The sequence below is a fragment of the Sinocyclocheilus anshuiensis genome, unplaced genomic scaffold (assembly GCF_001515605.1).
Source record: "Sinocyclocheilus anshuiensis isolate Anshui unplaced genomic scaffold, SAMN03320099.WGS_v1.1 scaffold270, whole genome shotgun sequence".
Taxonomy (NCBI): Eukaryota; Metazoa; Chordata; class Actinopteri; order Cypriniformes; family Cyprinidae; genus Sinocyclocheilus; species Sinocyclocheilus anshuiensis.
This window is the reverse complement of record NW_015546041.1, coordinates 340,681-356,336: the sequence shown is the minus strand read 5'-3', so window position 1 is coordinate 356,336 and position 15,656 is coordinate 340,681. Positions and strand designations below refer to the sequence as shown.

Here is a 15,656-nt window from a genome sequence, read left to right as displayed (position 1 = left end):
TGTCACTGTCATTCTGTTACACTGTGGAAGCTTCTGTCACGAAAACAAATTCCTCGTATGTATAAACATACCTGGCAATAAAGCTCATTCTGATTCTGATGTAGTAAAATGGCAGAGGCCTGTATTTCAGTGGAGCAGTTCAGCTGTCCGGTGTGTCTGGATCTCCTGAAGGATCCAGTGACCATCCAGTGTGGACACAGTTACTGTAAGAGCTGTATTACAGACTGCTGGGATCAGGAGGATGAGAAGAGAGTCTACAGCTGCCCTCAGTGCAGACAGACCTTCAGTCCAAGACCTGCTTTATTTAAGAACGTGGTGTTTGCTGAAATGCTGGAGAAACTGAAGAAGACTAAACTTCAAAGTGTGGTTCCTGCTGGAGCTGGAGATGTTCAGTGTGACGTCTGTACTGGAAGAAAATAAAAAGCCGTCAAGTCCTGTCTGATGTGTCAGGAATCTTACTGTCAAACTCATTTTGAGCGTCATGAGGAATTTCATTCACGTAAGCCACACAAAGTGATTGAAGCCACTGGACGACTGCAGGAGATGATCTGCCAGAAACATGAGAAGCTCCTTGAGGTTTTCTGTCGCACTGATCAGAAATGTATATGTGTGCTGTGTACGATGGATGAACATAAAAACCACGACACTGTATCAGCTGCAGCACAGAGGACAGAGAAACAGGTATTTAACACTAGACACTGATGAAATATTGCTGACACTCGTTTCATATGTGTTTATATCAGCACCATATTAACAGCTTACAGCATTCACACTGCTCACCACAGCAGAAATGAACAGCAACAAACACTAAACACTTTCTGTTCAGTAAATCTGACTGAATCCAGATGATTTGAGCTGATACGGCTGATCAGGAGAAGAGAGAAGACTGCAGTGAGTCGAGCTGAAGGACGACTGGAGCGACTGGAGCAGGAGATCAATGATCTGAGGAGGAGAGACGCTGAGCTGGAGCAGCTGGAGCACACACAGGATCACATCCAGTTCCTGCAGGTAACACAGATCTACAAGAACAGGCTCAGAGTGGACTTGAGCAGATCCTGCTGTGACAGAGACTCACAGAGAAACATTTAATCAGTGTGTTATTATATAATCATCAGTCAGACTCTCATCTTCTTCTGAAAGAGACGGCGCTTACAAATGGCTTTCAGCTCTGGAAATCTCTTGGAAAACACATTTTTGAGCTCTTTATTCTAAACGTTTTTTAAAAAGTTGCTAACCGCACACTAAATTCAATCCAGACCAAAAAAGTCTAGCAAAAATTATAATATATAAAATGCATAGTGCAAAAAAGTGCAAGGTGCAGGTGATTTAAAAGCTAGACAAGCAGCTCTTTCTTCTGAAGATATATTTAGCTGTCAAACACCGCTAGCGCCACCAACCGTTCAAAACCTCACTAACATTTCAGCTTTTTACCTCATTTTTCCTTCTGATTCATTACGTCATGAAGTCACTGAACTCTACAGTACCAATTCTGAGTAACGGTCATCACGATTGGATCAGGTGATCCTCAAACTTGATCAAATTGATTCATATTGATGAATTTGATCATGAAGACCCAAACATGAAGTGAGGCTGTGTATTAGAAATCAGTCTCATCAGGACTTCAGGGATTTTTTTCCTGATTTTTGAGACCTAAAATGACTGAATTTGCTATTCTCAAAAATTGTGGTGATAATTGCAGCATTTGTGTTGCTTTGCAGAGAAAACCCAGCAATAATCATGATGTATTTATGTAATTAGTGTCAGTGACAGTAAGCCTGTAAATACTTTTGTACATAACTGCTGAAACCGTGTTTTATATCAGTGGGTGCACCAGCATAGAAACACTCATAAGTCATTATGCAATCAGTCAAATTATTTCATGTTTGTACTATTTACCAACTGTTTTATTAGTAACAGCATTCACTAGAAATATATAAAAAGTGCATATCCAGTAAAATAATGCACTTATTTAAATCTAATCTAGGCTACTGGTGAAATCAGGTATGATGGGGACTAGCAAATATTTGCCCCAATACATTTCTATTTATATTCAGTATTCCATATAGTAGTTTAATAATAGTCTTCATTAAAGCTGCAGTCTAGAAACATTCATTAAATACAAACAAGATGTTTGATCGCTTGCGCAGCCGCGTCTCTCTCTCTCGTTTCACAAACAGGTTGAGAAGACAATAGACGTGTAGCTCGTGAATAAATGATTGGGAGAGATTACTTGGAAATATTAAATATTATTATCCTGTCCAATATAAAATGCATAGTGCAAAAAAGTGCAAGGTGCAGGTGATTTAAAAGCTAGACAAGCAGCTCTTTCTTCTGAAGATATATTTAGCTGTCAAACACCGCTAGCGCCACCAACCGTTCAAAACCTCACTAACATTTCAGCTTTTTACCTCATTTTTCCTTCTGATTCATTACGTCATGAAGTCACTGAACTCTACAGTACCAATTCTGAGTAACGGTCATCACGATTGGATCAGGTGATCCTCAAACTTGATCAAATTGATTCATATTGATGAATTTGATCATGAAGACCCAAACATGAAGTGAGGCTGTGTATTAGAAATCAGTCTCATCAGGACTTCAGGGATTTTTTTCCTGATTTTTGAGACCTAAAATGACTGAATTTGCTATTCTCAAAAATTGTGGTGATAATTGCAGCATTTGTGTTGCTTTGCAGAGAAAACCCAGCAATAATCATGATGTATTTATGTAATTAGTGTCAGTGACAGTAAGCCTGTAAATACTTTTGTACATAACTGCTGAAACCGTGTTTTATATCAGTGGGTGCACCAGCATAGAAACACTCATAAGTCATTATGCAATCAGTCAAATTATTTCATGTTTGTACTATTTACCAACTGTTTTATTAGTAACAGCATTCACTAGAAATATATAAAAAGTGCATATCCAGTAAAATAATGCACTTATTTAAATCTAATCTAGGCTACTGGTGAAATCAGGTATGATGGGGACTAGCAAATATTTGCCCCAATACATTTCTATTTATATTCAGTATTCCATATAGTAGTTTAATAATAGTCTTCATTAAAGCTGCAGTCTAGAAACATTCATTAAATACAAACAAGATGTTTGATCGCTTGCGCAGCCGCGTCTCTCTCTCTCGTTTCACAAACAGGTTGAGAAGACAATAGACGTGTAGCTCGTGAATAAATGATTGGGAGAGATTACTTGGAAATATTAAATATTATTCTCCTGTCCATATTTTCTCTCCCTGTAAATCACCTGCATAACCTGTATCATCATCCCTGCTCACTTTACAGCACAGTTCACTGTAATTCAACACGCATTCATTCATTCGTTTGGACTCTCAGTTATGGAATTGTAGTTGCTAATATTGCTTTCCCTCTCAGGTTAACATTTGTTGTGGAAAAATTGCATAAGACAAAAATACAAGCTGCTGCAAATAATGTTTGCTTGATTTTGCATTAAATTCTGCTTTTGCAGAATTGTGAAATCCTGGTGATTGAGCAGTGCTTCAGTGTCTCATCCGCTCCATTGAGAGAAGCCGCTCTGAGCTGATACGGCTCATCAGAGATCAGGAAAAGACTGCAGTGAGTCGAGCTGAAGGACGACTGGAGCGACTGGAGCAGGAGATCAATGATCTGAGGAGGAGAGACGCTGAGCTGGAGCAGCTGGAGCACACACAGGATCACATCCAGTTCCTGCAGGTAACACAGATCTACAAGAACAGGCTCAGAGTGGACTTGAGCGAAAGTTATCAATAATGCTCAATCTAATCGTAGCCTTTGAGCTGCTTTTCCTGAGCAAATCTACTCAACTCTACAATGAGACTCCATTGATGTGCTTGAGCTGTTAGATGGACATTTATGATCTTAGCAGATGTTTTATCATCCAAACTGTTTCCTAGAAAGTTCACATAGAGTGTCAAATACTAGAATCTGTAGCTATAATGTGATATAATGAATATGAGAAGAATGAAGCTGATGCTGTGAAAGTGCTGGATTGAGGGGAGTTACTAAAGATCAGTGAAGTCAACAAATCTGATGTTCCTGCAGGTTATTGGATGAGTTTTGATTTCTGTTTTCTGTAGAGTTTCCAGTCTCTCTCAGCACCTCCTGAATCTACAGACGTAAATGATGATCTCTTCAGTTCTCTCGTCTCTTCTGATGCTCTGAGAGAATCTGTTCATCAGCTGAGAGACAAACTGGAGGATTTCTGCAAAGAGGAGCTCAAGAAGATCTCAGACAGAGGTAAAGTCCTGCAGATTCATCTGCTCTCAGAAACCAGTCCATCATCAGCTCATATCATGCAGAACATCATATTAAAGAGCATCAGCAGGAAGGGAGGAGGTAATGAATGTGTGTTTGGACATAATGATCAGTCCTGGAGTTTGTGCTGCTCTTCCTCCAGATACTCATTCAGACACAATAACATAGAGACTGATCTCTCTGTGAAGTCCATCAGCAGCAGAATAGGAGTGTTTGTGGATCACAGTGCAGGAACTCTGTCCTTCTACAGCGTCTCTGACACAATGAGCCTCATCCACACAGTCCAGACCACATTCACTCAGACGCTCTATCCTGGGTTTTGGGTTGGTTATAAATCATCAGTGAAACTGTTGATGAATCAGAATAGACTGACGAGAGATTCTACATATAATGCTTTGAGCTTCATGATAAATCAGTAACAGTGAGATGTTATAGAGTCTCTTCATGACATTAATACTGCAGCTGAACTTCTGTCAGTGAAATAACATGTCAGAACTAGATAAAAAAGTTTGTTGAGACCAGAAAGCTTTAACCCTTTCACACGTGAGTTTTCAGTAAAATATTCTAGCTGAGCGTGTTTGTAAAGTTAACCCTTTCGCATGTGAGTTTAAAATATTCTAGCTGAGCCCCCAGCATGAGTTTTTTTTAGGCGACCGTTATTTTAGAACGTATCGCCTTATTGTTTCCATGGTGACGCGTCATGCTTGTCATGTGACACACGCAGCCACAATAGTGCTGTATGACAGATGTATCGCTTTAATTTCGTTTTTCCTTTTTTATTATAAATATTCACAAACGTGCTCACTAAATTATGAAACATCTGATATTCTCAAATACACTATATTGCCAAAAGTACTGGAACACCCCCTTCTAATCAACAGGTTTGACTACTTTAGTCATTTCCACGAGTGCAAATCTGAATGTTTAAGCATATAATGATATTCCAGGGAATTGCGTGCTTCTAATTTTATAGCAGCAGTTTTCAAAAAGAAATGATTGATTGAGTCAGTGTGGAAGAACTTTCCATCTTTGTTGCCACAGTTTTGGAAGTGCCTTTTTCTGTTCTAAAGAAGGAGGTGTCCCAATACTTTTGTCCATATAGTGTATGTGCAATTAAATGTATTTGGTAGTTTAAACACTTTTATAATTAAAGGGTTAATAAGTTCTAAAAAGTTTCATAAGTTTGACGGTTTTCAGTTTGAAAAGTTGCTAGGGTGTTGCTATGCGGTTAATAGGGAACTCAGGGTGGTTGCTAGGGAATTTCTATGAGGTTGTTAAGGTAATTGGGGTGGTTGCTTGGGAGTTCCTGTGCAGTTGCTAAGGTGCTTGGGGTGGTTGCTATGCAGTTGCTAGGGTACTTATAGTGGTTGCAAGGTTGGTTTGGATGGTTGCTAGAGTGTTGCTATGAAATTGCTGGTATCATCCTATTAATGTCAATGTAAGTCTATGGGATTTTTATGATTTGTAATCTTCATTTGTATGAAAACCGTAAGTCTGATCAGTTAGAAAAGATATAGCAACTTAAGATCAGTCTGAAGATCTGGGCTGAGTTTGGGGGATGTAGAGTTAAAGCTCTAGGAGGAGTTAAGAGTCTCAGAAGAAGAATAACTAAGTTTAAACAGCGTTTCAGTGAGTTGGTTAATGCAGGGACACAGACACACAGATGCTGTTTACTCTGTTTGTGTGGAGATCTCAAAGTCTTCATGTGAAATAAGACCTTTGTTCACACTCACTGTTTAACCTGATCTTTCAGACCACAAAAAATAAAATAAAATAAAATAAAAAATGGGTTTGAGCGATTTACAAAACAAATCTGATTTTTGTTCTGGTTCTGGTTTAGTATTAATTTAGTGTCTTCAATGTGCATGTATTAATATGATTGATATGCATTAAACATTAAGACAATCAGAATAAATGAGTTTAAATCCTATTGTGTCGTGATTCATCATGTTACCTCTGTCAAAGATTTCTGTTTTCAAAGGGCAATATTGATGAAAATTAAATCTCGTGTCATGATGCAGGTAGGATCTCATACTTCAGGCGGTTTTTCGGTGTCTGTCTGTGTGTGATCATAAAGAACGGCTCAGGATCTTCTGAGCAGCTGATTTATCAATCTGCACTTATTATTGAGTATGCATGTCACACTAATCTATTCTTGCAGTGTAAGTTACAGATGCATGACTCTGGATCTGTATTCAGAAAGAAGTTTGTCTCATCACTCACTGTTTACTTCAGGCTTTTGACTTCAGACCAATTCTACTTGATAAGAGTATATTTTACTAGAAAACGAGAGAAACCGTGCTATAACGATGTGAATTTTTTGTTGTCATTATTGTTAGTTATTTCTTTTGTTGTGCTGTAAAAAGCTTGTGTTTTTACATGTGTTGATTTAGAGCAGTAAAGCTCAGGCTATTTTTAGCCTGTTTAAGCTCTTCAGTGTGTCAGTGTTTGCAGCGGATAGCAAACATTACTCTCAAATAAAGCAGCAGAAACACATGCACATGAACTCAAGAACACCAGCAAACCACACTGAGAATCACATTCTCACGACAGCATTTCACCTGTTGAGCTTTCCCATTCTTAGCCTCGGCTTTATGTGTTTGTTCAAAGATTTTTCTCATTTATTGGACCTTCTTTATATCAAGAAGCTTTCTATTTCAGGAAGACCTTCTATATATGTCTTGTGTTTTTATGTTTTACATTAAAAAAAAAATGCCTGCTATTAATTACATGATTAAAAACACACCGGTGCGGCGTGATAGACGCACGATGAAGATGAATACTCAATAATCTTTAATATAATCCACACAGAAGGAATCCACAGAAGGTAGGCATGACACACACGCACAATTCAACCTTAGCACTGGACAAACAAGGAAAGCACAGACTAGACTTAATAAAGGGGAGCATGATGAGGGGCAGGCGAGGAGGGTGAACTAATAATGACATAACGAGAACAGGAACAGAACCAAATATGGGCAAAAGGAACTAACTAATGAGAGAGAGACAGAAACAGGGTCAATGAACACATGAGGGATGAAAACACAACAAAACGTCCAAAGGGGAGTGACAGGCATAACATATTACCTTAATAAAGACAAATACTGAAATGAAATGAAAATGTGTGTTTACCAATAAAGCAAGAGTAAACACAGAGCTGAGGACACAAAACCTCAAACCAGGGTTATTATAGTTAACTAAACCAACCAAACAAAAATAAATAGATGAATTAATTAAAAATAAAAATACTTAAAATAAAACAAATGTTAACTGAAATGAAATCAAATATTTAAAATCACATTTTAGTTCAGGTAGTTACCAACGCAACATTTCTCATTTTTATTTAGTTTAACATGATGCCCTAAAATAACTAAAACTTAAATTAAAATTCATATAAAACTATTTAGACATTTGATTTGCATACTACTGTATATCACTGATAAAATCATACAAGCAAGCATGTGAGATGTTCAGATGTGTTAAAACTTGTGGTCGTGTGTTGATGACAGGTTCATGAATATCTGCCTCCACTGTAAAAATCATTAGGAGCATAAAGCATCAAAAATACTGAACAGATTTATATGAATATATTAAAAATAACTCTTAACATCTATATAATTTAGCATGAGCAGTATATATAGCACATATGAGAACACTAGCGGTGTTTGTGTCTCTATCGCTTCTCAAACTCATCCCAGCATCCAGTACAGAAATCACCGCTGAAAAATCACTGACATTTTTATTCATCAAGCTATCTTCATTACATAATATGTTGTAACACTCAGCCTTCAACAGTGGGTATACACAACTAACGTTTGTTCCGGGGCCTCTTAAAAGAGTTGGTTAGATTGGTGGTTGATAGAATGATGGTTGTTTATTGTCTGTAATGTCCAATATATAAATGTGTGGAAGTCTTTACGTGTGTGTGTGTGTGTGTGTGTGTGTGTGTGTGAGAGAGAGAGAGAGAGATTGGTCAATCACAAGAGTCCGTGAGCTCCAAGGAACAGCGCTGTCCTGTGAATCCTAACAAACCATACATCAATGGAAAGCTTATTTATTCAGCTTTCAGATGATGTATAAATCTCAATTTCAAAAGAAACAATTATTTTACTTACACTTTACATGTAATAATAACTATCTTAAATCTTGATTTATTGTCACTGCGTCAAGGATGGAAAACGATGCAACTGAAATCACGTAGGTGTAATTCTGAATGATCCCTAGTGCAAACACGTCCTAATGCATATCGTTTCTGAATGGCATGCAGTGATTTACACTCTTCACGCGTCAGTTTTGCTGAAGCCCAGCGCGTCAGACGCGCGCTCCTCAGAGATCAGCAGAATTATTGCAGCGCGCAGCGCGCAGGCGTGATCCAGTCTGAGCCACGCGAGCTGGAGGCCAGTCGCTCGTGCAGCGCGTCTCTTCCGTCTCCTGAGCTCCACCTCTCCCGCCGGACATGCCCTCCGGACCCCGGCGAAGCTCCACGCCTCTGTCCGGCGCGTAAATGGCCCTCCCGCCATGGACGAAACGCCGTTCCAGAAAATCAAGACGCGGCGCAGGAGGAGCCACTGCCCGCCGGGGGTCATCGCCTGCGAGGACGAGTTCGACTGCAAGGAGCTCGAGTCGCTCTTCCGCAGCTACAGCCTGAAGCTGGAGCAGACGCGCACGCTGACGGCGCTGACGGTGCTCGCGTTGCTGGCGTCCAGCCTCAGCCTGCTGGAGCTGCTGCTGTCCGGCGCCAGCCTCACCGTCGCCAAGGGCTCGTACCCGGTGCACTCCGTCGTATTCGTCTCGCTCTTCATCGTCATCAACGTCAAGTACCTGCGGGCGAGCCAGCTGCAGCAGATCGCGCACCTGAGTCTGCTCTTCTGCTTCAGCTTCTCGCTGCTGTGCTGCCCGTTCGCCGCGGCTCCGGAGCACGGCGTGTGGCAGCTGCTGCTGCTGACGTTCGTGGCGTACGCGCTGCTGCCGGTGCGCACGCTGCTCGCGCTGCTGTTCGGTGGGCTGGTGTCCCTGGCGCACACCATCGTCACGGCGACGTCGGTGACGCCGAAGACGCAGCGGCTGTGGAGAGCGGTGAGTTCAGCGCTGGACAGCGAACAGTTACATTTACATTGAGTCATTTAGCAGACGCTTTCATCCAAAGCGACGTACAAATGAAGACAGTTACACAGAGAGCGAGCAGACTCTCATATGTGTCCCTGCAGCACAAAAGCAGTGTTAAGTCGCTGGGGTATATTTGTAGCAATAGCCAACAATACATTGTATGAGTCAAATTATCCATTTTTCCTTTATGCCAAAAATCTTTAGGATTCTCAGCCAAATATTGTCCTATCCTAACAAACCATACATCAATGGAAAGCTTTTTTTATTCAGCTTTATTCAGATGATGTATAAATCTCAATATGAAAAAATGTACCCTTATGACTGGTTTTGTGCTCCAAGGACACACACACACACACACACACACACACACACACACACACATACACACACACACACACACACACACCTAACCCTCGTAATGCATTCTAAACGGTGTACTGTTTTCAGCACTGGACAGCGACCAGCAATCAGTCACACAGAGAGCATTCAGACTCATATATAAAGTTGAAGACAAAAGTTTACATACACCTTACAGAATCTGCTAAATTTGAATTATTTTACAAAAATAAGAGGGATCACACAAAAGGCATGTTATTGTTTATTTAGTACTGACCTGAATAAGATATTTCACATAAAAGATGTTTACATATAGTCCACAACAGTAAATAATAGTTGAATTGATAAAAATTACCACCTTCAAAAGTTTACTTGATTCTTAACACTGTGCTATTAGCTGAATGATCCACAGCTGTGTTTTTTGTGTTTAGTGATAGTTGTTCATGAGTCCCTTGTTGGTCCTGAACAGTTAAACTTCCTGCTGTTCTTCAGAAAAATCCTTCAGCTCCCACAAATTCTTTGGTTTTCCAGCATTTTTGTGTATTTGAACCCTTTCCAACAACGACTGTATGATTTTGAGATGCATCTTTTCACACCGAGGACAACTGAGGGACTCTTATGCAGCTATTACAGAAGGTTCAAACGTTCACTGATGCTCCAGAAGGAAACACCATGCATTAAGAGCCAAGAAAACTTTTGAACAGAATGAAGATGTGTACATTTATCTTATTTTGACTAGATATCATATTTTTTCATCTAGTACTGCCCTTCAGAATCTACAGAAGATACTTACATGTTTCCCAGAAGACAAAATAAGTGAAATTTACCCTGATCTTCAAATTCAAAAAGTTTTCATGGATTGTTTTTCATCTAACCCTCATAGTGCATTCAAAACTGTGTACAATTTTCAGCACTGGACAGCGATCAGACTCACACATACAGACACCAGGTTACTCAAGCATAATGGTTTTTATTTAACTTTTTTTTTTTATTTTCTCAAGCAACATCAAAACAACATAAATATATGAAAAGTTTTCAAACAAAATACATTCATTTTACTTGCATAAACTTTCACTTTCAGGCAAAGAGTGATACGTTTTTCATGCTGCAGTGGTGCAGGTGACAGATTCACGTTTATAAACAAAATCCAGTCCCAAAGTTGTGTGAGATATGGGGAAATTGCTAAACATATATATTGCAAAAGATTTTTTGACACTAGTATTACTTCATAGATAATTTGACAAAAAAGTATTTTGACACCTAATGGTGCGCCATAAATAACCGTGTCAAAATGACCCAAACATGACACATGTAACATGTTTTTAAATGGTTATTTTAAAAAAGGTGTATTTTGAGTGTTTTAAAGCATTTGCAAAGGTTCATTCACTTACTTTTTTTTTTTCTTTAGAAATTTTTATGTATCTCTTCCAGATCAAAATGTACCTGAATGCATTATGAGGGTTAAGAGCAGAGATGTGCTGGAATGGTTTCTACCTCATGTCGCACACAAAATGACTTGAACTGTTTAACTTGAGCAGATGTTACTGAATTATAATTCAGATGAATCAGTGCAATAATGACTAAAGGTAATAAAATAAGTACCGACGCTATCTGAACAACAGAATGTGAAAAATATCTAAAGAATAGGACATTACATATCATTAATGCTTTCCAGAAACTTTACATATCATCCAAAACATTTGTTTGTCATTTAGTGTGCTCTCTTTTCTAAAACATCAATGAGGAACCTCAGGTTAACAAACACTTAAACATTTCTTTCTGAAGTGTAAATGAAACAAAGAATATTGGAGGACGTTTTTACAAGAAAATGCTATTTCAGTCTTTGTCAAATTCATTTAAAATTGTGTTTTATTCTGGAATGAGAACAGGTTGAGTGTGCGGGACAGAGCGCTTGTAGTCTGTTGCATGACATATACGTCTGATCTTATTCTGATGCCTTCACGAAAGAGACAGAAACACACTGCACTTCTGCTGCAAGGGGCCGTTCACACAGAACACGTTTTGCTTTGAAAAATCTTGTCATGCGTGAGACATTTTTCACATATGTGTGTAGTTTGGCGTGTATGTGGCTAATTATTTTATGTTTGTGTGTAGAGTTACTATGCAAAAATACCCTTTTTAGAAATGTTAAAACGTTTTGTATGTTGTGTGTGTGTTTTGTGGGTTTGTGTGTAGAGTTTTGAGAAATGGAGCCATAGTTTCAAAACTGTGTGTAAGCATTTTGAAAAAAACTCTAATAAAATTATGACACCTATTTCAACACAGTTGAACTGATTTAATTGGACTTAAATTGAGTTAATTGTACTGATGAGTAAAATTCATGCTAATTTAATGAGATCACACCAATTTCATTTGACATGTGAATGTTCCCTGAACATAATTCACTCTTGTTGATCAACCAGTGCTGCTGCTGTTCAGACTGGTGCCTTTGTGCAGAGTTGTGTGTGTTTTTTTTTAGTGTAGACAAACAATAGAAAAGAATGTGAAGTCAGAAGACATGTGAAAGCACACTTCTCTTTCTGGTCTGTTTGCATGTAAATCAGTGAGTTTTCAGCATGTGAGACAGAGAGAGAGAGTAAGGCCGGCTAAATAAAGGCTCTGCATGTACGTGTGTCCTCTGACGAATCTAATCCAATAAAGAGCAGATATACTCATGTCCCTGAACCCAAACCAGCTCTGTCCTTGCTGAAGAGGACAAACACATGTCAGAAGAGGGACTAGACAAACTACACATAACTGCCTCAAGCACACAAACTGTGCATAAAACTGTTCTAGTGTCAGAACGGCTGTGATGGAGATGAAAGGACAGCTGCAATGTAAAAACACTTTCTAGCAGAAAGTCATTTATGACGTAAACACAACTAAACTACATCCACCAGTCGTACTCTAGAGACTCTAAGAAATGCTGGGTTAAAAACAACCCAAGTTGGGTTAAATATAAACAAACCCAGTTACTGGGTTGTTGAACCCAATGTCTAGCCCAACCTGCTAGATAGTTTTATTTAACTCAGCTTTGTTTTAAAATGACTATATTTCTTGCTTAAAATGAACTCAAAATAGGCTGGAAATTAACATACATTAATATGCGTAATAAATTAACATGTATTAATAAGTTTAATAAATAATAATTAATTAATAAACATTTATTAAATTGCTTATTAATAAATATTCACCTTTTGATTATTACTAATGCCTCTAGTAATTAACTGTCTGATTTTGAATTTCCAACCTTTGGGCTCATTTTAAACCAGCCATATATTACTTTTTAAACAATAGTTGAGTTAAATAAATCCTATTGCTACAAATATACCTGTGCTGCTTATGACTGCTTTTGTGCTGCAGGGTCATACACACACTCACACACACACACACACACATACACACACACACGCACACACACACACATATATATAAAAAACCCTTTCCACGTGTACTGCGTTAAGCTGACTGAATCTTGTTATAGCACTTGCGTATCATTGCTCTTTTGTTGATTTTGATTGCTTCCATTGTCCTCATTTGTAAGTTGCTTTGGATAAAAGCGTCTGCTAAATGACTAAATGTAAATGTAAATTTAAATGTAAATGTACCCAGCAGGTTGGTCAAACATTTAACCCAACCAGTAGCTGGGTTTGTTTTTAACCCAGCATTTTTTAGAGTGTACTATAGCCGTACAGACAGCAGCGATCTATGCTCATCATTTATATTGAGCCAGTCACTCAGAAGTTTATATCCTGTGAGCATGTATTATGGTTCAGTGTGTGGTTTCAGCTGTAGTGTTTGTGGTTTCCAGCTGGTTGCGAACACGCTGCTCTTCACCGGAGTGAATCTGTCGGGTCTGTTTGTTCGGATCCTGACGGAGAGAGCGCAGCGCAAAGCCTTCCTGCAGGCCCGAGACTGCCTCGAGGAGAAACTGCGCATGGAGCACGAGAACGAGAAACAGGTCACAGTCAGAAGATACACAATAAACACAATCAAAACCTCACTGTAAATACATAGAATTGCACTCTAAAAACACTGTTTCATTAAAAAAAAACTTCAATCTTTTTGAGTTACAACAACTAATGAAATATTCCAACCAAGTTAGAGGAACTTAATTAGCATAAACACATTTTTCAGTTAATTACTTACAAGAGTTATGTGATTCTAACTGAGTGATGCCAATGGAACCGATGAATCTGATCTAGTTCTGGTAAACCGGTGTTCTGTCAGATTTTGCTACCTCCCATTAAAACAGTGGGTAGAGGACTGGTGTTCTGTCGATTTGTGCTACCCTGTCAGATTTTGCTTCCTCCCATTAAAACAGTGGGTACAATTCGACAATGAAAAATGCTACCTGTAAAATGATGGTTTATTAACGTCTACCCCTACCACAACCCTAAACCTACCCTTACAGTAATGCAAATACAGTAATTATGTGTTATATTCGCGGTTGTAGCTAGAAGGGATACAACTACCGGTAACCAACAATAAATATTTTTTCTACCTATTAGATTGTGTTTTATTAAAGTCTACACCTACACCTACCCTAAACCTACCCTAACAGTAATGCAGATACATTAAATATTGTTGTTCAGCATGAGAAAAAGGACGATGATGCTCTTGCTGTCTCATGTGTCTCTGATGATGATGATGATGATGATGATGATGATGATTGCACGTGTGCAGGAGCGTCTGCTGATGAGTCTGCTGCCCAGAAACGTGGCCATGGAGATGAAGGAGGACTTCCTGAAACCCCCAGAGAGGATCTTCCACAAGATCTACATCCAGCGGCACGACAACGTCAGGTAACACCGTCTGATACGCCCCATTTCTACGGTCTGTGTAAATGCTATGGTTTCCTGTGAGTAAAGGAACTGCTCCAGCGGCTGTAATGATCACGGATGCTGTCTGAGCGAGAATCTTGATACATAGAAAAAAAAACAGTTGCAGCTTCACAGAAATAAACAGGAAAATAACAAAATTAGAAAATAAAAGAAGAGTGATGTCAAAGCGCGTGCTCTTCAATTGCATGCACAAATACAGCGGTGCACGCTGTAGCCTGTATCATTTCATATTAAAGTGTGAATGAAACTACGAGCATGCGTGTCAGATCTCTGTCACGTTCAGCAGCGGCAGCTCTTAAAGTAATAGCAGCCAAATAACCTAATAACCAGCTGCTGTGATGTCTGTTCATCAAAGAACAAAAGAAAAAGAGGAAATCAACTTTTGTAGCTTTAAGGATTCTTCTACATTTAATTTAGAATTTAGTGTGTGATAACTTTATTCAATTTCTGTATGTTTCCTATTTGCTGAAGGGCTCGGGTAGCTAAATATGACATTTATTATAATGGGTTTATGTGAAGATTGTTTTAAGTTCACTTAAATTAGAAGCTGTTATTTTTTAAAGTCTACTAAATGTTAAAATTGATAGCTCTCAATTATACTGTAATGTTCAATGGCTATAGTCAATGGTTAAATATTAGGAAAAAATTATTTCCCAGAGACATCAGTAGTATTGGTATCAGTGATACTCGCCTTCAGTCAAAAAAAAAGATGCCATTAAAAATATACTGTCTTTATGCTGTTTCTACATTAATTTGAAGTTTAAATGTAAAATCATTGCAATATAAAAGTATATTTAAAAACTTTAATGTTAGGTGGGTTTAAAAAGCAATGTGATTAATTAGTTATTTTTAATGGATTGACAGCACTAAACAGAACAGATTATGCTTATTTAAAAAGACATCGCAATAAACATTAAAGTCTTTCGAACGTTGCCTTTAATTAGTAAGAGAACTAAATGAAATATTTACTAACAAAATGTTTTACTTTTATCTTTACTCTTTAATTTTAAGTGAGAATTGTACTTTAATGCGAGTGAGTCTGTGTGTGTGAGTGTGTGTGTGAGTGTGTGAGTGTGTGAGTGTGTGTGTGTGTGTGAGCGTG

At 38.5% G+C, this 15,656-nt stretch overlaps 1 protein-coding gene, 1 long non-coding RNA gene and 1 pseudogene across 2 annotated transcripts in view; all 3 read left to right on the top strand.

Annotated features, from left to right (window-relative positions):
• Positions 1-104: 104 nt before the first annotated feature.
• On the top strand, positions 105-740 carry LOC107698967 (E3 ubiquitin/ISG15 ligase TRIM25-like; annotated as a pseudogene).
• Positions 741-3,531: 2,791 nt separating this feature from the next.
• LOC107698969 (uncharacterized) lies at positions 3,532-5,174 on the top strand. The gene is made up of 3 exons (XR_001635400.1): positions 3,532-3,707; positions 4,091-4,250; positions 5,165-5,174. It is a non-coding gene; the product is annotated as an uncharacterized LOC107698969 (long non-coding RNA).
• Positions 5,175-8,699: 3,525 nt separating this feature from the next.
• The window catches only part of LOC107698950 (adenylate cyclase type 1-like), a 38,332-nt gene continuing 31,375 nt past the window's right edge, over positions 8,700-15,656 (top strand). Inside the window, exons 1-3 of the mRNA XM_016500086.1 lie at positions 8,700-9,344; positions 13,522-13,671; positions 14,397-14,515. Of these exons, the coding sequence (XP_016355572.1) occupies positions 8,787-9,344; positions 13,522-13,671; positions 14,397-14,515 (827 nt within the window). The 5' untranslated portion in view covers positions 8,700-8,786. The remainder of the gene's footprint in view (positions 9,345-13,521; positions 13,672-14,396; positions 14,516-15,656) is intronic.